The 25,599-nt window shown below is 43.4% G+C and overlaps 1 protein-coding gene across 2 annotated transcripts in view; it reads right to left on the bottom strand.

Annotated features, from left to right (window-relative positions):
• LOC120516241 (pleckstrin homology domain-containing family G member 1) overlaps positions 1-25,599 on the bottom strand; it is a 127,123-nt gene that overhangs the window by 60,980 nt on the left and 40,544 nt on the right. For both annotated transcript variants that reach the window (XM_039737757.1, XM_039737756.1), the window contains exon 2: positions 14,899-15,434. In XM_039737757.1, the coding sequence (XP_039593691.1) occupies positions 14,899-15,360 (462 nt within the window). In that variant the 5' untranslated portion in view covers positions 15,361-15,434. The remainder of the gene's footprint in view (positions 1-14,898; positions 15,435-25,599) is intronic.

The following is a 25,599-nucleotide window of genomic DNA, read 5'->3' as shown; positions in this document are numbered from 1 at the left end:
GCTGCTGCCATCTAGTGAGCTGGGAGAATAAAAACCTCAAGTGATCTTTTTCCTATTTAATGGGCTGTCTGTCCACCCTTCCTTCCGGGTTTTCTACTGGTCGGGATGCCTGTCCAGCCCTCATGGCATCTGCAATATATAGATTTTATTTTTGTATCATCACATATAAGGGTTATTATGGGATGGGGGGGCATATGGAAGGGATTGTTTTTATGTGTTTCTTTTTTTTTCTCAGACTGTAAATGCTCCCGCTTTAGGGGTGACTGACAATTTTAAAATAAGGTGTGTACGGGGGGCTTTACAGGGTGTGATATTGGCCTATTCTTTTATCATCTGCTGCCACTCAGGACAGGTTAGCAGTAACGATCGTCTCGTGTCAGCGTGGAATTGTTACAGTACTATGTCTCTTCAGAGAGTCCTCGGGTACCACTGGTTTGACTTTGTGTTGCTCGTGAAGTCTCGAATGAGGCACACTGTGAGAGAGCGTCAGTTACAGCACTATGGCCGCATTGGCGCGATTATCTCAAAGAGGGTGACCCGGCTCACAGGGCCCTCGTTGTTGAGGATCCGAGCGACTGGACCAGGTGAAGTGGACACCCACGTAACACCTGGCTGCGGCAGATAGAGGGGCTTTTCCGGGGGGTTGGGACTGGACCGCATGTCTGGCCTATGCCAACCAGGATCCCAAGCTGTTTGGTCGTGTAGTGGGTGCGGCAAAGTGCCGTCCCAGTGGATGTTCCCCAACCTGACCTGAAACCTTTTTAGAAAATGTGATGGCGTAACAAGACTTTCTGAATCCGCTGTAGCAATAGATTTCCACGTAAAGGATGATGAAAATTTGAAAAAAACTTGCCAGAGTATCACAATTCAGAACACGTGGAAGTAAGAAATTTGTGGTCAAGCATTTTATGAATGGCGGAATATAAAAATGAGGCCTGATGGCAGACTATATAAAAGCTGGCCCTTATAAACATATCATGGAAGGGCAGTCAAGCGTTCAGTTGAAAGGTACATGGAGCACTGGCACTGAGTAAACAGGGTTGACCACCGTGTCTTTTACCAAGTCAGCTCCCCTTGAGATTTGGTGTCAAAATGACAGAAATGGCGGAAACTCCAGGACTGTGATTCCCACAAGCGGAGATGTCGGCTACTAATGAGAGTGGCTCAACTGGGCCAGCGACCTCAGGGCAGGGTCAGACCCCAAAGGAGTCAAGAAATCAAAGCAACATCCAGCGAGACTTCACACGGACCGGCAGGCGGGTGGCTCAAATTCCCAGCTATTTACAAAACAGGCAGAGATGTTGCTTAATCCGTCAACGGACGGCCGAGCTCTTCCAGCGACAGATGCTGCCTTTCCGTCACGGCGTGTAACAGATCTCCTCCAACACCTGCTTCTTTTCGTAAACTACCTGCCGCAGGAGGAACACACTCTGTGATGGGAACTCCGTGAGCCACAGGAGCTCGGGGACCACCCGTGATCTGAAAAACGAGTAGGGGGGGTAGTAGTGGTGGGGGCGGGGATGAGTGAAGAGTCACCATCGACATGTTTAATGTCTGCTTCAGTCAACAACCAGACACAATAAATCATTCTGCAGGATTCAGGTAGCTGTACTCAACTCTCCACCCACCTTCTTGTTCAAAGCAAACCTGCTCTGTGGCTACGTGGTACAGTTAAATAAAGAAATAAATGATATAAAACGGCTAATCTGGTTCTAAAACACAACACTGAGCAGACTTGGTTAGTGAGGACCCTTTTCATTCTAATGTCAAACCCCCGGTCAGACTGCAGGGGGTGGCACTGACAACAATGGCATCCAAATCCAATCTCAACAGAAGACAATGTCCCCTGTGGCGCCCCCTGTTGAAGGCAGAGGTAAACCATATTGTCTCTACTGAAGAGCACTGCGACGCTCTTAATGAATTTAAATGATACAAAGTCTGAATATAAAAAATACACACATATATACAGTATGAATATATAGACACATCTCTATACACGTAAAATCCAACGTCTGTCTGTCCACTTCACGCTTTTAGATCAGGGTTTTTTTCTAGAATTTGCCTGAACATTGCGGTTGGTTTTGCGACCTTTCTCATTGTGCTAAGAATCACAGTTCTCTTGCAGCAATGATTTATAAGCACGAATCTGAGAAACGCACATCAGGGGCCTTCCTCACTCACTCGCCAGCTTCGGGACGTATATATATATATATATATATATATATATATATATATACACACATACAAATATATAGAATAGCTGTGTTCGCCTGTGCTGTAAAAAGGCTGGTGTCCTACAAACTATTGAAATCATCGAAAAAAAAAAATGAAATGTGGAGATGTCAGGTAATTGAAAGGAACTACTCTGGGCGTCTCTCTCCTAGGAGGATTCATTTTGCTGTCATGCTCACACACACATACATACAATGAGACACTTGTGAGGTCCTCTGCTCCCTCTCGACCACTCAGTTCTGCCGATGAACGGCGTCTGGTGGTGCCACGTCTGCGTGGTATCAAATCTCCTGCCCAGACTCCTTCCATTAGTAGCTCCTAGCTGGTGGAATGCACTGCCACTCCCCCGTGATTCAGAAGCGTTTGAAGACCCTTGTTCTGTGGATTTCTGTCAAATTGTTGGCTTTGATTGTTTTTTTTTGTAACCTCTGAAGTGTAAACTCACTTGTCTTTTGCTCCAAGTTCTTCACGTGTGATAATCGTGTCAAACACATCCTGTGAAGCTCATTTCCAACCTTTTTGGTTTTGCCCCTCTTTCTCAAAAATGCATAACCATGGATGTTAAACTCATCCCCAATACTCGGATATAGTCAGGTTTCTGTTTTTACTTTATTGCAATTGCTAGAAATTTTCTACAATTACTACAATTTACTACTGCAATTACAGATTTCAACAATTGGACAAAAAAATCAAAGACCATTGAAGCTCAACAGCCTGAACACAGCTTTGTTTCCTTGTGTACTGTACAACATGCATCAGATTTGCAGATTTCAAATTCCCCCCCCATTAAAATTTCACGTCCACTTCTGCTATGAAGTTGCAGTGCAGCTCACAGTCAGGCTCCACGCTCTGCCAGTTTGCTCGCAGCACGTTCTGCTGATACGGCTAAACCTCCAAATGTCTGCTGCTCTTCAGCATCATGTCATATCAAAACATTCAATTTCTGTAATTAATAATTAGAATGTCTAACATCATTTATGTTTTCGCGTGGCGCCCTGCCAGCCCTTAAACTGCTTGTTCTTGCTAGTCTGAAGAATGCAATAATTAAAGTGCGAGATCACGCCCAGTTGTAAAGCCCAAAAAGATGCCTAGGGTACGTAATAAATCCAGATGCAGAAGCCATATTTCTCGAGAAAAATAAACTGCTTCCACTCCGACCCACACCAACACGGGACGAATTCCTGCCACAATAAAAAACAAAAATAGAGCGCTGGACTCAGAATTTAATGAAGGCCAGACCCAGCGCCTTTGTAGATCTGGACCCATTGAAAAGGTTTCACCCCAGGCAGTCCAGCCCAAACTCGAATGGCAGGCTTCCGGCTGGCGTGGGCCCAAACATGAGGCAAAAAATAAATAAAAAATGTCTAGTCCTAAGGGGACAAAAGCAAAGTTCCTTAAAATTAACAAATTCCAAAAACAAAAAACACAAAGACCACAAAGGGCAGGGATCAGGAGTAAACAGATCAGGGGTCAAAACTGGGAGATTGACACAAAATAGAAACAGCAATCAAAATCACAAGAATTTTAAACTCAAATATTGGCCAATCTGCTGCCTCACCTAAAATACAAACCATGAGATTGGGTGGCACTGCCTCCACAGGCTCCATGCAAAGGAGGCAGGGCAGATCACACACAAACACTGAGGAGTCAAGACACGCTGGGTCTATTAGGGCTTTGTGTCTTTAGGTGTGCAGCCATTTTTGTCTTGTGGGTTTAAGCCTCAGGAGGCGGGGCCACCCTGATGTCTCTGCTGCTGATGGGCCCCTAACACCCCCATCCCCCACAGTCCTCATATGGCTGCAGCAGCAGCAGTTCATGGATCATCCAATGTTCTAGAGTGCATTAGTGAGTACTGATTTTTCTGGATGTTTGAATTTATTGCTATTGGTTTTCTAGAAATTTTCTATTGATTATTTTTATTTTTTCCACAACGCAATTTTATTTTCTTACTTTCTCACATACAAAGTACAGGGAAAGTATTGTAAATCGTCCAAAAATGTGTTCATCAAAATTTCAACTATTTAGACCTCCCTGAATTTCTCAAATATGAAGTATAGGAAAAGTATTGTAAATCGTCCAAAACTTCGATGTCGAGATTTTGATAAATCTCGACATTTTAGACCTCCCTGAATTTCTCAAATATGAAGTATTGGGAAAGTATTGTAAATCTTCCATAAATTCAATGTCGAGATTCATCAAAACCTCCCTGAATCTGAAAATACCATTTTTGGAATTCTGTTTCTCTGAGTGTCTGTCTGTCTGTCTCTCTGTGTGTGTGTGTGTGTGTGTGTAAACACGATAACTTGAGGATGCGTTCACTTTGGTCAACCAAATTTGTTAAATGTGAATTTCCCCTTGGGATTAATAAAGTATCTATCAATCAAATTTTGCATACAAGTATTAGGTACAAAATGTAGATTTCTGTCAACTTTTGAGCTATTTTCCACCAACCAGAAGTGGTACTTTATCTTTTATTCATGCAGTTTCACAGTCTGATTTATTCAACTTTACTTTTATAATTATTGTTCAATATTGTATTAAATTGATTTGTTGTCGATGGCTTTTTAATGTACACAATATAAAAATATAATCATTGTCTTGCAGTTTACTACTCAAATATCCATGCCCATATCTGAATATATATATATATATATATATATATATATATATATATATATATATATATATATATATATATATATAAATATAAAAGTTGAGGGGAGACCACTCCTGATTTCTTTTTTGGGGGGAATGTCACCATTTTGCGATCCAGTTGCTAGCACACCACCTTTAGTTGAGGGGAGTCACGGCAGTCACCATTTTGCGCATCAACCACCTTTAGTTGCAGTCACGGCGCATTCACCATCCACGTTTTTGAATAACTTTGAAACTCTCTGTGCGTCTCATTTTGGCGATTTACTGGCAAATTGTTTTTTGTTTTCTGACTACGTGTCTTGAATAAAAGGCGAAAAGATCGACTTCGCTTCGACTCTGCATTGACGGACGACGCTTCATTTCCTGCTCTTCTGTTTTTGCCAGTCTGCACACACTTGCTGGTAGCAGAACACCAAGGTGGGCTCTCATTTCCCCGCCACAAAGCCAAAAGCGGATTAAGTGTCGCGTTTGAAATAAATAGTACATGGGTTCGGGAGAAGAGACATTGTTAGGAGATCGAGACTGAGAATTCAAAAAATATGTGCGACTAAACCTTTAAACGAAAAGCGAGTCAGAATTTCGGTAACCAAAGTCCCAAAAAGATTTGGAAAAGAAAAACCAAAAAACACAATCCACAATCTTGGACAAAGATCAGTCCTGAATGATGAACTCTCATGTGGTCACCTCGATGATGTCACAAACTGAGGAAACGTGTACATGAATAGCGGTGGCCATATTAGATCAACAAAATGGCAATGAAGCGATAATTTATAAAAAAAAAAAGGCAAAAGCCACCAAATATTGGCGTCCTTATACTCAAAAACCCAGATAGGGCAAAATCTGAAAACTGCACAGAATATACTAGAAAAAAGAATTAAACACGAAACTCCATCCCCATAAAGCGATGGACGGAACCCCAGCTTTTCTATTCTGCTCAACGCTTCACGTCCATTAGTCAGCCCACAAAAATACTGAATATGGAAATTAACTTGGTAAACTCTTAAGAATGTCACAACGCAGGCATGGAACGGGCACAGAGCATTCAAGGCGAGTGGTGAAGTCAAACCATACGAGAAAAGCATAACAGGCCAAGGGAGCGTCAAACGTGGCACGTCGTGACCTACGGAAGGATGATACGGCCCAGCTGACCACGACACGGACAAGACAAGCGGCTCTGCTTTATACCAGAATTTTATAAACAGCTATGGGCACGAACAGAAAAAAAAAAAAGGGGTGAAGACGTTATTAGATTTATCGTCGTGCTAACAAGAGGGTCCTGCCTCACCGTTGCAGCCACCCTGAAACGCTCTCAGCACGGTGGAGCATCGAGTGCCAAAGCTCCAGAACATGAAAACTCTGAAGTGAAGCCAGCGCAGCAAGTCACGACACGGCCCTACCACTCATTAAAGCTTCATGCATTAGGCGGTGGGTGGGAGCCTGCAATTTTAGAAAGGAGGAAAACTTATGAGACTTCGTGTGGGAAATGTGCCCACGTTAATAAAAAAGCTGGATTTCCAGTGCACTTCTGAGGTCAGTGTGATGTGGCTGCACAGCAAGTCTCCTCTCCCAGAGATGCTGGGATGAAAACGTTAACACTCGGCGGTTTTGTTTTGGAATTCTACTGGAAAAATGCGACTTCCAGACGTCTCACTCTACCAAAACAAGACACGGCGACAAAACACTTGTGGCGGCAACGGAGACTAAGAGATGAATCCACCGTCTAAATGCATCTATCTGTCCATTCATTAAAACCACTTCATTCTCGTTTTAGGGTTACGGGGTGCCACAGGCTAAAACTAAAGACATCACATAAGTTCTTATACGTACATCACAACAGTCGAAGAATGAAAGAAAAGTGAAATTAAACTCATGACTTTTCTATTGGACTTTCATTATGGACTTAGAAGGAATTAACAGCTTTAAATTGCAAGGAATTGGGTGAAAATCTAAGGAATCAACATGGACCTCTTTAAGAAGGACCTGGAGGAGTTATTAGGACAGCTTAGCAATCAGCTAAAACAAACAATGCACGACAAATGGACTGAATAGTCACTTGCTTGTCAAATGTTCATCAAATATAAAAATTAGCTGTGCTACCCATCTAAGACAGGTTGAAACCGAAGTAGTCAAGATATACTTCCACATTAACATCTGCATTGCACCATGCAATGTGTATGTCTCTGTTACATGACATTTGGTATGGGATTCGTAAAAGCAGCGTTCATGATTGTAATGCACTATCTGCGGGAATGAAAAATGCAATGCATTGATTTACTACAGATGCTTATGATGCGCCACCTGTTGGAATGAAAACTGCTGCACATGTCTATTAGATGCTATTTAGTATGGAATTTGTAAAAGCAGTGTTCAGGTTTGTAATGCACCATCTGCTGGAATGAAAAATGTAATGCATTGATTTACTACGAATGTTTCTGATGCACTCTCTGTTGGATTCAATAATGCAATGCATTGATTTACTACAAATGTTTGTAATGCACCACCTGTTGGAATGAAAAATGCCACCCAGGTCTATTATATGCCATTTAGTATAGGATCTGTAAAAGCAGTGTTAAAGTTTGTAATGCACCATCTGCTGGAATGAAAAACGCAATGCATTGATTTACTACGAAAGTTTGTGATGCACCCCCTGTTGGAATGAAAAATGCCACCCAGGTCTATTATATACCATTTAGTATGGGATTTGTAAAAGCAGTGTTCATGTTTATAATGCACCAGATACCGGAATTAAAAATGCAATGCACTGAATTAATACAAATGGTTGTGATACACCATTTGCTGGAATGAAAAATGCAATGCATATATCTGGTATATGCCATTTAGTATAGGGTTCAAAAAGCAGTGTTCATGTCTGTGATGCGCCATTTGTTGAAATGATAAATGCAATGCACTATTTTACTAAAAATGCTTGTTACACATCATCTTTTAGAATGACAGAGACATAGCAGCCGGACAGGCATACAGAAACTTATCTTTGTATTAAGGTGGATATGCTTTAAATACCATAAACGTGTCTGCCAACCAATAAAGTCCCCAGCAGGTTGTCGCTGCCTAACTACATTTCCATAAGCTTTCAATTAAGTCTAAGATCAAGGTTCTAGCCCCAATAGTTTGCGAGTAATCCCTTACAAGACCAGTAGATATTCGCATATTACATGTATACCAGCTGTGTTACTCACCCAAGATAGGATGAAATCTAAATAATCAACGTAGACCTTGGCATTAATGTTTGCAGTGCACCATGTTATATGCCATTTGTTATGGGAATCATAAAAGCAGTGCTAAAGTTTGTGATGCGCCATCTGTTGGAATGAAAAATGCAATACACGTCTGTTATATGCTATTTAGTTGGGGTTTCATAAAAGCAGCGCTCATGTTTGTGGTGCACCATCTGCTGGAATGACAAATGCAATGCGTTGAATTACTACAAATGTTTGTGATACACCACTTGTTGGAATGAAAAATGCAATGCATATAACTGATCCATGCCATTTAGTATAGGATTCAAAAAGCAGTGTTCATGTTTACGATGCACCATCTGTTGGAATGAAAGATGCCGTGCATTTTATTACTACAAATGTTTGTGATGAGCCATCCTTTGGAATGACAGAGACATGGCCACTGGACAGACACACAAACAGACTCACAGACACTCACCCTTTCGTGACGGTGGATGTGTTTGCCGTACACATCTTCCCGTTTTCATGCCTTGTGCATATCTTCACGCTCAAATCCATGCAAAGTTTTATAAATGAGGCCCCCTTGGTGTTTACTCCTTTCGTCATTGGCTCCACAAAGCCACTTTTGGCTTCTGGTTAGGTCCCCTGAGTGAGTCACCCATCAGCGCGCACACACACACACACACACTCAACAAAGAAAGCTCATGGATTGTGCTGCTTAGTCATTAGCAATGAAACAAAGTGTGCTTTTATTTTTTTGTGTTTAAAGAAAAAACTGAACCCTTTGAAATTAATAAGACCACCATCTCAATATCTTCCGTCATCTCCCACCCTTCTGCTTTATTAGAGGAGTTGATATTTTAGGTTCTGTCATGCCTTTTGCTTCGCCCTTGAATCAGATTCGTTTCCCTCCCCTTCCACCCCATTCACAGCAGCTGGAAGGAAACAGAAGGCTTCCCAGGGATCCATGTTTGTGTCAGTCTGGACTTCCACCAAGAAAGAAAGAAAAAAAAAATCTGCTCTCCTTCTGCCTTTGGCCCATATAGAGACCTCACCAAGTGCAGACGACATTAAAACACTGGCATTAACATGAAAAGAAAGGAGCAGACGGCATTCTGGTGGTGAAAGAGAAGCAAGCCAAGAAGAGGAGAGAGAAGGCGGTCGGGTTGTTGGAGTGCATTCCAGAAAAGCACTCACCGCGAAAGGCGCTATAAAAGATGAAGCACATTCGGGTATACCTGCCGAGTGCTTATAGAAATACTGAACATTATAAAAAAAGATACAAAACTACCAAGTATGACTAACCTCAATATGTGTTTTTATATTTTTCGAAAACAGTTAAGAATATTCTGGTACTTCAATGTGGAAATAACGACAACGAAGCGGAGTCATTCCGAATGGAAAAATTATCCCCTCATTTTTTTCCTCTTCAAAGAACCTGCAATCATCTCAATAGCAAGACCCGAAAAGACACAAACTTGCCCCACAGTCGGTGCCAGGCACCCTCATGCCAGGCCAATCATTCTTATGGCACGTCGGAGTGGAACAACAAGGCCAAAGTCCGCAGACTCCTACTAGTATGGATACGTACACAATGTTATTTTACAAACTCATAAATGGTTAGAAGACTAATAGAAAAATCTTTGGCCAGAAGCATGATGGGCTCAATAACAGTGAAATGGAAGAGGTTTGGCACCACCAGGTCTCTACTCTAGAGTTGGAGGGCACCTGGCAAAATAGGGCATGAAGAGTCTCGGTGATCAGTGACCAACAACCTAATGGCCACTCCAACACGGCTTCAGAAATCCTCTGCTGAGGCAGGAAAGGACGGCCCTCTCAGCAGCACTCCATCAATCGGGCGTTTACGGCAGACTGGCTACCACACACTCGTGAGGAAAAGGCACAGGACGGTATGACGACTCCGAGAGTACGAGGACGCAGGTTCTCTTGTTTGATGACACGTGGGCAGAACACCAAGCCCTGCTCACCACCCGCCTAATACCATCCTGTGGTGGCAACATCATGCTAAGAATTGAGGGATGGGTGAAGACAGCCAAATACAGAGAGGTCCTTGAAGAATACCCGCTGCTCCAGAGTGCACATTACATTACGATGGAGCCGAGGCAAAGCTGGAGTGGCTTTGGGACAAGTCACAGAGCGTCAACCAAAGTTCAGACTTAAAGCCCATGGAGACACATGAGGGGAGAGAACTGAAGGTGCCAGCTTACAGACGAGACTGGCATTCCCATCCCATCTAACTGGGGCTCGAGAGGCTCTGCCAAGAACGACGGGATAAAAAAAAAAAAAAAGGTGCAGAAATTCAGGTGTGCCAAACTTGTAGAGACGCACAAAAGAAGAATCAAAAATATGGAGCTGCCGCCAAAAGGGGGGATTCCTACAGGGCACTGAATTGAGGGTCTGAAAACTCAGACGAGTGAGCAATTTCAGCTTTTGATGTTTAATAAATTTGAGAAACTTTCTGAAAACGTGTCTTCGCTTTGTCATTATGGGTCGTCGGGTGAAGATGGATGGGCAAAATGGGCAGCTGATTCTATTTCAAAATGAAATCAACAACACACAAAGACAGGCAGAAAGTGAAGGGGTCCGAATACGTTTTCTGAATCCAGTGTATGTTGTCTTGATGCCTGCAAGGGTTTGTCACGTGTGGTTCTGCCCACGTCATGGAGATGTTCAGGTCAGGGTAACTGGCAACGAAACTGGCCTGGTATGAAGTGTGGGCGGGTGGGCATGTGTGTTTGTGTGTGTTGGTGCACACGTGTGTGTGTGTGTGCGGGTGAGGCAGCACTACATATTGTAGAAATGGTTCCTACATTATGTGTAGGATGGGTGCCAAGGCTCGGATCACCCACAACTCTTACTGGGATTACAAGAAAATAAAAACATGGATGAATGAATCACTCAATTCTGTGGGCACAAAATTGTAGAAATGTAAATGATTATGAAAATGTAGAAAAAAAAAAAGTCCATATCTCCCACAGACAACATTCCGGGTTGAGACTGTGCATCTCTAAATCCTAATAAGCATTGCAAATTAGGGATTTGCTGAGTGGTAGGAATTCAGTGCTATCTGCCAAGCTCTCCATATTCAAGTGTGACCAGCTGTTTTTGTTTTGCTGGAGAATTCCCAAACATGGCAGGAACTGATTAGGCCGAGATTTAACTGTCTGTGCTTGAGAATATGGAATTCGAGGTAAAAAAAAAAAAAATAAAAAAAAAATTAAATCAACAAATGTTTGGAGGGCAGCGGAAAGCAAACAGGAATGATAAAAAAAATAAGAGTAAAATAAAAACTGTTTTTAAGCATACGCTGATTATTACTTATAATCCATGGTGAATTGTGACATTTGAGGTACAAATCAGTTCCATTTATTTTGTTTTTCTAATTGGAACACCGGCAGGTGAAGTGACTTGCTCCGGGTCACACAGTGGTGTCAGCAGTGGGATTTGAACCCCAAAGTCTTAACCACTAAGCCACACTGCCTACATGGAGAAGGCGCTATATTATTATTAGACTAACATCTTCATCAAAGACGACATAAAGCATTTGAGATACACGCGGTTCCATTTCCTTAAGTTTTCCAAATGATGCTCAGGCAGGTGAAGTGACTTGCTTAGGGTCACACTGTGCCAGTAGTGACATTTGAACCTGCAGCCTCAGGGTTTGAGGTTCAGGGCCTTAACTTTGACCCCACACTGACTGCCTAATCTTTCTAACTTTATTATTTGGATGACCCCTTCATCCAGGGTGACACAGAACATTTGCGCTACAGTTGGCTAGGATTCTTTTCCAAAATCGAGTGCAGGCAAGTGAAGGGACTCGCTCAGAGACACACACACCGTGACAATAGTGAGATCTGAACACGTAATGTCAGGGTTTGAAGTTCCAAGTCTTAGCCACTACACCACACTGTGCTTTCCTTAAAACATTCTACTGTATTATGATTATTCTTATTCTTATTTACTGATTTGGCTGACACCTTTACACCCGAGGTGATCTAAAGCATCTGAGCTACAATCAGGTTCATTTCTTTGCTTTCCCAGTTGGTGCCCAGGCAGGTGGAGTGAGCTGCTCAGGGTCACACAGTGGTGTCAGAAGTGGGATTTGAACCCACAGCCTCAGGGTTTGAAGTTCTAAGTCTTAACCACTAACCCTGTCTTAAAATATTCTATTATTATTACTATTGCTATTATTATTATTATTATTACTATATTAACATTCAATTCCTATTATGTGATATCATCTACTGTTAAATTCTGCTCAGTACTTGTAATATTTTTATACTGTATTGAGGATTTGTTCTGTTCTGTGTATTGTATTATATTGTATTGACCTCCTTCTTTTTGACACCCACTGCACACCCTGCCTACCTGGAAAGGGGTCTCTCTTTGAGTTGCCATTCCCAAGGTTTCTTCCATTTTTTCCCTTACAAGGGGTTTTTTTTTTTGGGAGTTTTTTCTTGACTTCTTAGAGAGTCAAGGCCTGCTGTCAAAAGGCAGGGCCTGTTAAAAAGCCCATTGTGGCACTTCTTGTGTGATTTTGGGCTGTACAAAAATTAATTGTATTGCGTTGTATTACTACTACTACTATTATTATTATTTTATTTTTTACTGATTTGGCTCACACCTTTATCCGAGGCGGCCTAAATTACTAACTTTGGGGCCCCTAGTCTATGACAATATGTAAAGAGTGAAGGAGTCTGTAAACCTTCTGTATAAAACAACATACACAAGTATCACCTATGGGTGGACGCTTCCTTTAAATTTCAAGAGTGGTAAAGCAGCGCCGTTCAAGATCACGAATGTTGGATGTGAAACAAAAAACGACGAAAAATAGTAGGGTCAGCTTCGGCATCGTGTCTCCATTTATGGACTTTATAGTTTTAGGTTTTCTAGTTTTGAGCTTTGTTCTGCTGTTAAGATGCTTAAACATTTTTAATAACAAACGTCTATACAAGCATTTGAGGAATTAAGATAAAAAAAGGTATTACATTTTATACTGGACCGCATTAAAGAATGCATGACCACAGATGTGTCGTTTAGTGACCGCCACCATGGTAGACCCTTCAAGTTTTCAACTCCACCAGCAGAACTGTTCTGACCTGCCTGTGGTGGAAAACATACACCATCTGCACAAGATGGAATGTGAAAGGAATAAAACGTGCACATACTGTATGTGGAACACACATTTTATCAACTCTAAATTTTGACTTTCTCATATACAAAGTATTGTAATCATCCAAAAAATTCAATGTCGAGATTTTGATGAATCTCGATGTTTTAGTACTCCCTGACTTTCACCTATACAAAATATAGGAAAAGTATTGGAATCCTCCAAAAATTCCATTTCGAAATTTTGATGAATCTCAATATTTTAGACCTCCCCTGACTTTCTCGTATACCAAGTATAGGAAAAGTATAGGAAAAGTCCCAAAATTTGATTTAAAAATTTTGATGAATTTTGATGTTTTAGACCTGCCTGACTTTCTCGTATATACGAAGTATAGGGAAAGTATTGGAATCGTCTAAAAAATTTGATTTCAAAATTTTGATGAATCTCCATGTTTTAAATCTCTGAGTTCGAAAATACCATTTTTGGAATGACGTCTGTGTGCCAGTGTGTAAACACGATAACTTGAGGACGCTTTCACTTTAAGGGAAAACCAAATTTTGCACACAAGTATTAGGTACAAAACTTTGGGGCTATTTCCGCTAACAGGAAGTGGTACTTTACCTTTTATTCAAATTTACTTTTATAATAATTGTTCAATAGATTATTAATTTGATTTATTGTTGATGGTTCTTTAATGTACATCATATAAAAATATAGCAAAATACCCGCGCTTCGCAGCGCAGAAGTAGTGTGTAAAGAAGTTATGAAAAAGAAATTATTTAAAACGTAACATGATTGTCAATGTAATTGTTTTGTCACTGTTATATATGTTGTTGTCATCAAGGATTTGATTATCATTATTCGTCTCGATCAGGTTTGTATTTGGAGGATGTGTTGTGTTCAAGTTACATTCCGTGTTTGTCTAGTCTATCCCTGACCATCTCATCTTTGTTTGTCAACCGTTGTAAAGATAACAGGTTTCATTCTTCGAAGTGTTCACTACCCAAATCGGTACTCGTGAATCCAAGATGTTCAACAGGCATTCCCAGTATTAAGTTGTGGATTTGCCTGAGAATATTTAGCAGCAGTGTGTCTATGAACGTAAAAAAGTTTCTCTCGCACTTTTGCTGAGTTTGTTCCAAACACTAGTCTATCCCTGACCATCTCATCTTTATTTGCATTAACACAGTCCTTCACCCGCAAATATTTAGCGGCAGCATGTCTATTGGATTTCTGCTGATGGACGGCCTTAGATGGGCAGGCACTCAATTACGTGGGAGGCGTGACGATGAGGGATGCAACTCCGCCTCACACAGCGACCGAGCTGCAGGCTATGGCCGTATATATGTACGTAAGTAGGTTCCAGTTATGACCGTTACACGTATAATTTCTAAACGAAACCTGCTTAACTTTTGTAAGTAAGCTGTAAGGAATGAGCCTGCCAAATTTCAGCCTTCTACCTACACGGGAAGTTAGAGAATTAGTGATGAGTGAGTCAGTCAGTCAGTGAGGGCTTTGCCTTTTATTAGTATAGATAATCATTGTCTTGTGATTTACTCCTCAAATACTCATCCCCAGATCTGAGTGCAGGAGAAAGTCGAGGGGTAACCACTCACAACTTTTAACTTTACCGACATCCCAGCAGAATGTACTGATTTGAAAATGTAAACAGGCTTCTCTTACCTGCACGATACTCCGCAAATCTTCGACATACGTTCTTTCGGTATCCAAGATTTCCTGAACGACTCTATCCACGTAAAGCATTTTGGGATTAGTAGGCTCCAAAGATGGCAGAGGCGAGGCTCCCTTACTGTCCACCCTCTTTAGCGTGCTGGACCGCTTGTCCACAAAGCTCCCATTGACCTGGTTTTCCCTTTCTCGATGGCAACCCAGCTGCTGTGCGGGAATAAGTTCAAGTCGGATGGCTCCAGCATCTTTCTCTTGTGATGGAGTAGGTCCAAGCCCCAAGTGACTACTGGAGACCAAAGTGGCCCTGCTGCCCAGAGAGCAGTGGCTGTCGCGTGAGGAAGCCGACGAAGACGTCGAACTGTAACTCACCGGTCGGTCGTTGTCGGAGGAGTCCATACTCCTCACAGCACAATACTGAAAGGCTCGTTTCTCCGGGTTGAAACGTCCTAACGGCATAACATTCAGAGGTGTCCTCTTGTCGGGGAACTCTGGCACAGTTGGTAAAGAGTCGGGTTGGAGAACATAGTCATCTGTTAAAATATAAAAAACAAGGAAAGAAATCATTAAAAAAAAAGGAAATGAATAAAGTAACATAGATCTGCTTCAACAGAACCTTTAGGAAATGAGGTAGCTGCTTGAAACTCTAGTTTTAAAATTTCAGGAAACAACAAATGGAACTGAAAATTTCAATCATTCAGCTATAGACGTGGACACCAACCATCTACGTTAAGGAGCCTGAAAAGCTGAACCTACTGAACCAGATGTATTCGATTAGAGTTAATCTTGACAAGGACTTGAAGAATTCTACTCGACTCCCCAACATATGAGGCACACGCAACTCCATAAAGTGGATGTGGAAAAGAATTCGGACCCCTTCACTTTCTGTGCACCACATGGTGTGATAGATTTCACTTAAATCATAACTCTCTATCGGCTTTGCGTACCTAAATTTGGGCCGTTTATCTTGTTCTACCAGGCAGAACCTCTCTAGCTCTGTTAGACTGGATGGAAAGCACCTGTGAACTGCCATCTTCAAGGTCTCTCCACGCACGTTCTATGGGGTTTCAGTCAGGGCCACTCAACGACATTCATAGTCTTTCCCAAAGCCACTCCAGGGTGGCCTTAATCGCTATGTTTCAGGTCCTTGTCATGCTGATAGGTGAGCCATTGTCCCCAGATGGAGGTCAGGTGCACTCTGGAAGCAGGTGGTCTTCAAGGACCTCTCAGTATTTGGCGCCAGTCATCCTTCCCTCAATTCTGAACTGGCTCTCTGTCCACTTATTGTGATGCTGCCACCAACCGTGCTTCACCATTGGGATGGCATCAAGCAGGTGAGGGGTGCCAGGAGTTCTGCCCAGAGAGTTTCAGAATCATTTCTCCTCATGTCCTCAGAGTCCTTAAAATGCTGTTTGTCAAACTTCAAGTGGGCTGGTCGCTCTTTCCTAAGTGCCTGATTGATGAAATGCTGCCGAGATGGTCAACCATCCAACAGGTTCTTCCACCTCAGCAGAGGACTTCTGAAGCTCTGTTTTCATTTCATTTCGGTCATCTCCCTGACCGAGGCCCTTCTCGCTTGTGTACTCATTAGAAGGATGGTATCAGGTAGGTGATGAGTAGGCAAGAGCTTAATTGGAGACCTCCATCCGTCAGCCACGCAGAGCCCACCTCGGACCACCGTGAGCAGGGTGCTTCAATGGCGACAGTCTCTCTCTGTGTGAGCCACCACCTTCTTTGTGCAGCATAGCCATCCATTTTATCTGAGTTTTTAGCTATCTGAGGTAGCATCGGCGCACATTACCTCAGATAATCGTGGGCTCTACTGCATTTTTATCTTTTATATAGTGCCTTTCATATCATTCTATTAACTCCCACAATATATTTTCAATTTGATTGCAAACATGAATCCCATCTTTAAATCTGGTGCCCCTTTTAATTTATTTATCTCCTTCGTTGTCTACTCTCATATAGCGCCTTTCACAACTATCCACCTACTGTCAGAACATTTTCATCTTGAAATGCTCCAGGAAGCCCGACTGATGAAGCCCTTGCTGGGCAACTCAAAAGGTAACCGCTAACCAAACTGTAACATTATAAGGCGAAAGATTAGAATGGCCTGCAAAGAATGAAAACACCGCTTAACGACGCTTGAAAATAATAACACTTAAAATGTCACCATGTGGCACTGAGGGCTAGCGCTGGAGCTGTGGTTTTAGTGCCACATCATTCCATGCCATTCAGCTTATCTCGAAGGCCTCGGCGCTTACAGAAAATGAGCCTGCGTCCGAGACAATAGCTGTAAGCGGCTTCGCCATTGTTTGGCCGTTTCCCATTTTTCAAAGTTACAGCTGAGGAACAAAGTCTGCCCACACCCACAAGGAAATGTGATCCTTAACAATACGCTTTTGTTCTTAGAAGTCATGAAGGAAACAAAAAAATAATTCCTCAATAAGGTCCACTTCTATAAGAAGTAAACTGACCTGTGCTTTAAAATGACTGCTGTGTGAATAGCACGAGGACAAAAATTGGATTCTGAGCAGACCCCCGATTTCTTGGATTTGGACAAAAATTGGATTCTGAGCAGACCCCGATTTCTTGGATTTGGACAAAAATTGGATTCTGAGCAGACCCCGATTTCTTGGATTCCCTCCTTATCTCCCAATAAGGAGCCCAAATCATTGTGGGGTTGTTCATACTCGATTTGTGATGATATGACAGGCAGTGTATACCGTGGTACCTCGGAACACAAACTTGATCTGTTCCAGAAGGCTGGCTGGTCGAGCGTTGATTTGGTCGAATTTCGAATCGTGATAATGTAAAAATCAGACTGATCTGTTGAAGACCCCCCAAATGACTACTTATTACCTATACCTACTGTATATACTTGCATATAAGTCGGGTCTTGAAGCCCAAAAAACTCGATCATAAAATCAGACCCCGACTTATACGTCTGTTCAAAAATACGACTCTTAAATTTATTTATTTTTTTTACATCCAATCTTGCTTCCTCCAATCTCACATCAGTTTCTCAGACACATCAAAGTTTGTTGCAGCAGTACAGTTACCGATTTCTTTAATCACTTCATCCATCCATTTTCCAAATCAGCTTCCTCAACAAGCATGTCCTAGCATGGTTCCCCCTATGGAGAATTGCCACCAACAGTCATAGTTTGGTTCCCCCTACCTTACAGAATCGCCATCGACAGTCAAAGCCCTTGGGGAAATCGCATTGCAGGTTTCACACAAACACCCCGTTGGAGATATCATAGTGGTGGGAATGGGGAGGACCCCAACAAAATCCTTAAGTGTAACCCGCTTGAGGGTTTGCATGGCCAAATAAACAGAGAAATCTACACCAGTGAACCCAGTTTTCTCAGAGACCCCTAACTGGAATGAGGGATCACGTGGCATTTTGGATCCAGGAGTTTGTATGAATAGCCCGATTATTTAAGCAAATATAAACACGCCGTATGTGTAAAAGCAGATGAGGGCTCATTGGCAGGATACCTAACATCTGAAGATGAGAAAGGCCAAAGCGAGAACGAGTTTATGAGTAGTACTTAGGGGTGGGGGGTGGACTGGGCGGTCACTCCAACCTGCTTTTAGACTTGAGATCATGTGGTAACAATTTAGAAGAGCAGCTTTATGGACTTCCTACAGCACGTCTATTAGCTTCAAATTGCTCCGTAACACAAACAACGCCTTTGTTCAGGCCACTGGCGACCAACTGACGGCCTACAAGTAAATCCCTCTGCTCCGATGGCCACACTGTTTTAGAAGGTCTCGTTGGTCAGATGTAATGAAGTAGCCTGTATTCTAAGCTTTACCCAATCATTCTTGTAGTACACTAGTCATCAGCAACAAGGCGTCACTGCCTCGGTGAAAGGTGCCACATAAATCAAACAACTAGCCGATTAGCCTTTGTGGCGGACGGCCAGGTCCCATGCTCGGCCGGGACGCACCTTCCATTTATTTTCCGGGGGAGCAACCATAGGCTACTCAATTCCCCCCCCCTGGACGCTTGGTGGCAGCCTCCCTGGCTGACGATGGTGCCTCAGTTTCCCACAGGGCTCCATGGGAGATGAAGTTCTCCACAGCCCTGCTGGGATCTGGGGTGGCCACCAGGGGGTGCCTGCATGCCTGCATGGATGACTCTACAGCCTCGCCCAGAAGTGCAATCGAAAACAGATGATCAAGCACCTGGAGCACTTCTGGGTGGGTTATAAAAAGGGCGAGGACGAAAATTCAAGGGAGGAGTGGTGGTGCTAGCAGGGCGGGTTTGTGTTACTTTTGTACTTTATTTGGGACTGTGTTGTGCCTGTGGGGTTCACGGGGAAGGTGAAGAAAAATAAACTTTTGTGTTACTTTTATACGTGCCTCTGTGTGACTCTGTGCCGGGTCGGGCACAAGAAGGCGCTATTATATCACACCTTCATGTCTAAAAGGTGATCCACTAACAGACAATCCACAAAAGGGTCTCTGTCCCCCAAACATCAATCTGCGCCCATTACTCAAATATACAGTGGATTCGGAAAGTGTTGAGACCTCTTTACTTTATCGTCTTGTAGATTTCATTTCAAATGGAGAAATCTGCCATATCTGTCCACAGTCGATAACCCGTGATGACAAAGTGGAAACACGACTTCGGGAAAAGATTTGGACCAGGAGTGTGAAAACGTCTTTAGTGTTAGTTTCCTAAAACTCTTCTGCTTCAGTCATCACTAATTATTATTAGCTGAGCCGCCGAGCCGACATGCTGTCCCAGTGCCATTCAATATATAATAGAAACACTCCATAATTGGAATGCGGCGAACTTCTATGCTGCCCCCATACACTTTAAAAAAAAAAAAAAAATCACGAATATTCTAAACATAACAAGTCATAACATTCTCAAATTGGATTATTTCAAATCGGAGTCGCAAGGTCCTGGGAGCCTAACCCAGCCGCACAGGACACAACACAGGGACGGCGCATCAGTCGACGGTACCGATGACAGAAACTCGTCAAAGCTTTCCACTCAGTGAATTTTCTGGGTTCGTCGGACACCAGAACTGCACAGACGTGGTCTCTCTAGAGCAACGGTGAACAACGTTGGGCCTGTAGGGACTACGAAATGCAGATTACGTTTAGCGTGCGACCCTCCCCAGCACTGAGATTGAGCTGCCAAGCTCAGCACCGTAATTGGAACGGACCCTCTGGTTCCCTTTCTTAAATATGGGGAGCATCACATCAGTCTGCCACTCCAAGGGTGCTTTACCCGGCGCTTTCATGCAACATTGAATTAGACGCGTCGACCAGGCTATCCCAACAATGCCCATTTCTGGTTGGATTTCACCGGCCCCAGCAGCTTTACCACTTATGAGGTCCTTGGATCACCATAGGGACTTCATTAACCGTGATGCGTTCCCCTGTTACCAGATGTGTCCCTCGGCATGTGTTGTGGGATGTGCTGGAGGAATATGGGTAACAGGGCCGGTCTTAGGTGCTATTTTCTCCCTATATGAACACAGTGAGAGCCGTGACAAAGTATTCGGCGTTAGATCGGATTCCTTCACTGTGTGTCGGCATCGGACTCAGTCAACACTGTGTCCTGTCACCCCTCTTGTTGGTGGCTTTCATGGACAGGATATCAAGGTGCAGTCAAGAATAGGTGTCCAGTACAGGAGGCTAGGGGTAGCATTGTTGCTTTATGCAGATGATGATGTCTTCTTAGCCGTATCTGACTGGGACCTTCGTCACACACTCGAGGGATTCACTGCTGAGTAAGAAGCAGCTGGAATGAGGATCAGTGCCTCAAAATCTGAGGTCATGGTTCACTCACGGGAAAGAGAGGATTGCTCTCTCCAGGTGAGGGGGAAAAACAACTGGCCTTGGTGGACAAGTTCACAAATCTTGGTATCTTGTTCACCAGTGACAGAAAAAGAGAACTTGACATCAACAAGTGGATTGATGGCAGCCGTTCCACGGGCTCCATACTGGTCTATGGTGGTGAAGCGGGAGCAAAGGCTAAAAGCCTCAGTTTACCAGTCAATCTACCTCCCTGTCCTTGCCTACGGTCATAAACTGTGTGTAACAACCAAAAGAATGAAACTGCGAATACAAACAATGGAAATGATGATTCAGACACGCCATGATAGGGTGAAAAGCTCAGTGATTCGGGAGATCCCCCCCAGAGCAGAGTCACTGCTCCTTCAAATCAAAAAGACTCAAGTTGAGGTGGTCTGGGCATATCGTAAAGATGGCCCCCATAGAGCTGCTCCGGACAGGAGTATCCCAAGATATGCTGGAGGGATGACATTGTTCGGTCAGCTTGGGAATGCCTAGGAATTCCCAGGGAAGAGTTGGACTCAGCAGCCGAGGACAAGGAAGTCTGGGTTGACCTGCTGCTTCCGCGACCCTCATCAGGAAATGCGGATGGAAAGCTGAGATGCACGTTCAGCTCCTCAACCATTTCTGAAATATTGAGAGAGATCATTTCAGCAAGAAGAAGGAATTATGTAATCACCCAAGTAAACGTCTCTGGAAAATTATCTCGTGGACGCTTCTACCTGTGGCAACTGAAAGCTTGAGCAAAGCATGGAGGGGAACAGAGTGTAAGAGACATGCACAGACTACAAAATCCTTGCCTGGCTTACATGCCCCAGTAATGCGGTTACTTGTGGAGAAATCTACGTCGGCTAATCCAGTTTCTCAAAGGACCAACGACTCCCGGTTTCTCTATCTGGAATAAGCATTTACGTGGCATTTTAGAAACCAGGTTCGAACAACATACACACACTCGGCACCTTCGGTCTTGTACTTATAATTGGCGTCCCCTCAGCCCACGTCGAGACTTGCTGGGCTTGGCAGTCCACCCAGTTTGGAGGATGAACCCGAAGTTGCAAGCTTATCTAAACCCGAGGTTGACGGACGGGGCCACACTGCCTGCAATGAAATAAATGTTGAGCCCGAGGAGATTACTGAATGCTAGAATGTGTCACTCGGCCACCGGCTTAACTGCACATGGCAAAGGCTCTTTTCATCATAATAGCTCCCGAATTGTCCTCCTAATGCACCATACTAAAGGCCTGGCATAGACAGGCGGACAACAATGAGGAGTGGCGTCCGCATTTTAAAGACATCTCCTTCAAGACGACGAGCACTCCTGGCACATATGGCTGCTCTTTTGGCTAACATACGAGTCAGCTACCATAAAAACCACAAAGTGCCACCCCCCATTAAGTCGAGTGTTCTTTTATAGCCTCTCCAGTGCTCGCAGTGAAATGACGCTATACGCTGAGGGACAATCAGAGTGAAACAAAGTAAGAAAAAGATTGGGAGGTGGGAAGAGCAGAATGCAAGACCCCCTTCCCGGCTGCTGCGGCGGAGAGGGGATGTCGAGACTGAAGGATGACATCATTCAATTCAGAGGAGGACAATAGCGACAACAGTGGGGAAGTTTAACGCACACACTTCACTAAGCAACACCCGGCCACCCCTATTCTTCGGCACACAAGGCCGCAGCGACATCAAACGAGGCCAATCTGGGCTCTCGCAAGGATTCCCAGGCTTCCTCTCCAGCACATCAGGGCAGCGCTCTCAATTTCTGAAAAGAAAAGAAGGCGCATTTCTAAGCAAATTAGGAATGTCAAATAGGACGTTAAATCCCAAATTCTTTGCATGCTTAAGTGCTGTCAGGGGATGAAGAAGAAGAAAAAAAAAATGATGGCATTTACGGATGGAACGACACAAAAAAAAAAAAACGCAACTTAAAAAACGGACCTGGCATCAGAGCGGGGTGGAGTGGTGGCTCTGAGCCTAGGGATCTGCACTGGCAATCGGAAGGATGTCGGTTCGAATTCCGTAAAACGCCAAAAGGGACCCTGCTCTGTTGGGCCCTTGAGCAAGGCCCTTAACCTGCAATTGCTCCGTCCAACCCACAGGGAAAAACTTGGGGGTTGCACTCCAGCCACCATAAAAAAACCTCACACTGTTTCATCCACTCCATCTGAACTGGTGTGGTACTGAGGTGTCACCCGTTGCATGGCTGCACTCGAGTCCTAATCTGGGATCACGAGTTGCTGTGTCGTGTGGTGGGTGCGGCAATGCACTGTATCAGCACCTGCTCCTAACCTCTCTGGCATCGGAGCGCATGGACGGACAGACAGACAGACAGACGGTCAAAGGAGTCTTCCCTGCGGGGAATCCATTAAACGTGAATGAAGTGGGACATAAATGAAAATAGAAAATCAACAGCAACTAAAATGGCATCTTAACAAAGGCTTAGCAGACAGTCCCAGTCAAAACTCTGGACACATTGAGAAACTTTATGGACATTTTTGTAATCAGTTAAATTTATTTAAAAATGAATTACTTGGGTCTAGAACAGCCATTACTGTTTGAAATGACCAACCTTTTAATTTATTATTGACATACAAAGTCCAAATTTCAGCAGCAATTCCTTCACCACACTAATAGTCAGCTCCCTTAGTCATGCCTGAGTGTCAGAAGGGCAGGGGTATGTGATAACCCGCCGGGACGAGAGGGGGCGCCGTCACTAACATGCTCTTCTCCTTCTCCTCCCTCTCTCTCTCTCTACAGCACCGAGAAACCGCCCAGTGAGGGCACTTGGCCACGCCCCTTCCACTCTGTGCGATATAAGAAGTCCGGCATCCCGGAAGGGAGTTTCTTTTGTACTCAGATTTTAATTGACTTGGCTTTTTTTTAAAGATTCCAAAACCTAAACGGTTCATTTTTCTTCTTTACTAGTGGTTGACTAACAATAACTAAAGGGCTATAACATGTCAAAAAAAAATAAATAACTTGATAATATTCGTAGAAGAAGAAAACAAAACATTAAAAAACGTCTGATGTGTCACAAGGAGCGTGTTGTGAAGCTCCAATGCACATTTCCTGGAAGGCCGCCATGGCTTCAGGTTTTCATTACAATAATTCAATAATTAGAAGCCAGTTCTTGCTGTTAATGGTAACTGTTACTGTATTTAATTATAGGGCTTGGCAATGCGAACTCGGATCCATTAGACGTGCTGATTGGCCGCTTATTAAGAAAGTAACTGGAGTGAAAACCTGCAGCCCTTGAGGAGCGGACTTTGAGAAGTTCACCTTATAATTTAAAGAGGTGCACAATATGGGCATTTGCTTGAAAGGGAAGAGTAAAAGGGATTGAGGTGCTTAAGGAGTCCCACCACTCACTTTATTCACTATATATCTCTCCCTCTCTCGCTATATCCATCCATCCATTATCCAACCCACTATATCGCAACTACAGGGTCACGGGGGTCTACTGGAGCCAATCCCAGTCAACTCAGGGAAACCCCGAGCAGGGCGCCAGCCCACCGTAGAGCACACACACCCACTAGGGACAATATAGATTATACTGTATATACAGTACAGGCCAGAAGTTTAGGCACACCTCCTCATTCAATGTGTTTTCTTTATTTTCATGACTATTTCCAGCACTCCATCACTCTCCTTCTTGGTCAAATAGCCCTTACACAGCCTGGAGGTGTGTTTGCGGTCATTGTCCTGTTGACAAATAAATGATCGTCCAACTAACCTGACTTCTGCACAACACAACTGCTGGTCCCAACCCCATTGATAAAGCAAGAAATTCCACTAAATAACCCTGATGAGGCACACCTGTGAAGTGAAAACCATTTCAGGTGACTACCTGTTGAAGCTCATAGAGAGAATGCCAAGAGTGTGCAAAGCAGTAATCGGAGCAAAGGGTGGCTGTTTTGAAGAAACTAGAATAGAAAACATGTTTTCAGTTATTTCACCTTTTTTTGTCAAGTACATAACTCCACATGTGTTCATTCATAGTTTTGATGCCTTCAGTGAGAATCTACCAATGTAAATGGTCATGAAAATAAAGAAAACACATTGAATGAGGAGGTGTGTCCAAACTTTTGGCCTGTACTGTATATATATATATATATTTATCGGCATGCACTGATGTTGTCAGGCATGTATACAAGAACACAGGGGCCATACAAAGTGCTGCGTACAATTTGGAGTTGCTGCAATTAAAATTTGGCAAAATGGACTCGCCTGCCACATCATTTTTTCACTCTGATTTTTGGGGCGTCTTTGAATTCAGGGCTCTGTAGGTTGATCATTTTCATTTCCATCAAACGATGTGGCATCCTTTCGTTCCTAACACATTACCCAGTCTATATCAGTATAGATATCCAGGAGGATTTCTTTTTCCCATTGAGATCTGATGTGTTTTCAAAGTGTTCCTTTAATTTTTTTGAGCAGTTTATAGACAGACAGACAGACAGACAGACATAGGTGATGTGAGCATGACAGCAAAATTTCCAAACCATGAGGACTTGATATTTGGAATGTAGGTTACCCTTGGCCCATAGGTGCTTGCTAAAAAACAGTTTTCAAAATTTTGTGGTCCAAGTGCAAAATTTCTTATAGTTTTGTAGACCCATTTGTATGTCTGTCCGCTTTTCATGAGAGAATTACTTAACGGATTTAGATTGGGGTTTTTTTTTCTAGAATTTGCTTGAACATTCTGTTGATTTTGTGACTTATCTCAATCACACTAAGCATCACAGTTCGCTTGCGGTACCAATTTATTCGCACGAATCCAAGAGGGTGGCTGCAGGGCGAGGGGGTGGGGAGGCGGGACCTCAGGAGTGGGGAGCTGGGCGGGGCCCTCCTCCAACCCTCCCTCACTCATTCACT

The sequence above is a fragment of the Polypterus senegalus genome, chromosome 16 (assembly GCF_016835505.1).
Source record: "Polypterus senegalus isolate Bchr_013 chromosome 16, ASM1683550v1, whole genome shotgun sequence".
NCBI classification, from domain to species: Eukaryota; Metazoa; Chordata; class Cladistia; order Polypteriformes; family Polypteridae; genus Polypterus; species Polypterus senegalus.
The sequence above is the reverse complement of the archived record's forward strand: the minus strand, read 5'-3'. Positions and strand labels throughout refer to the sequence as shown.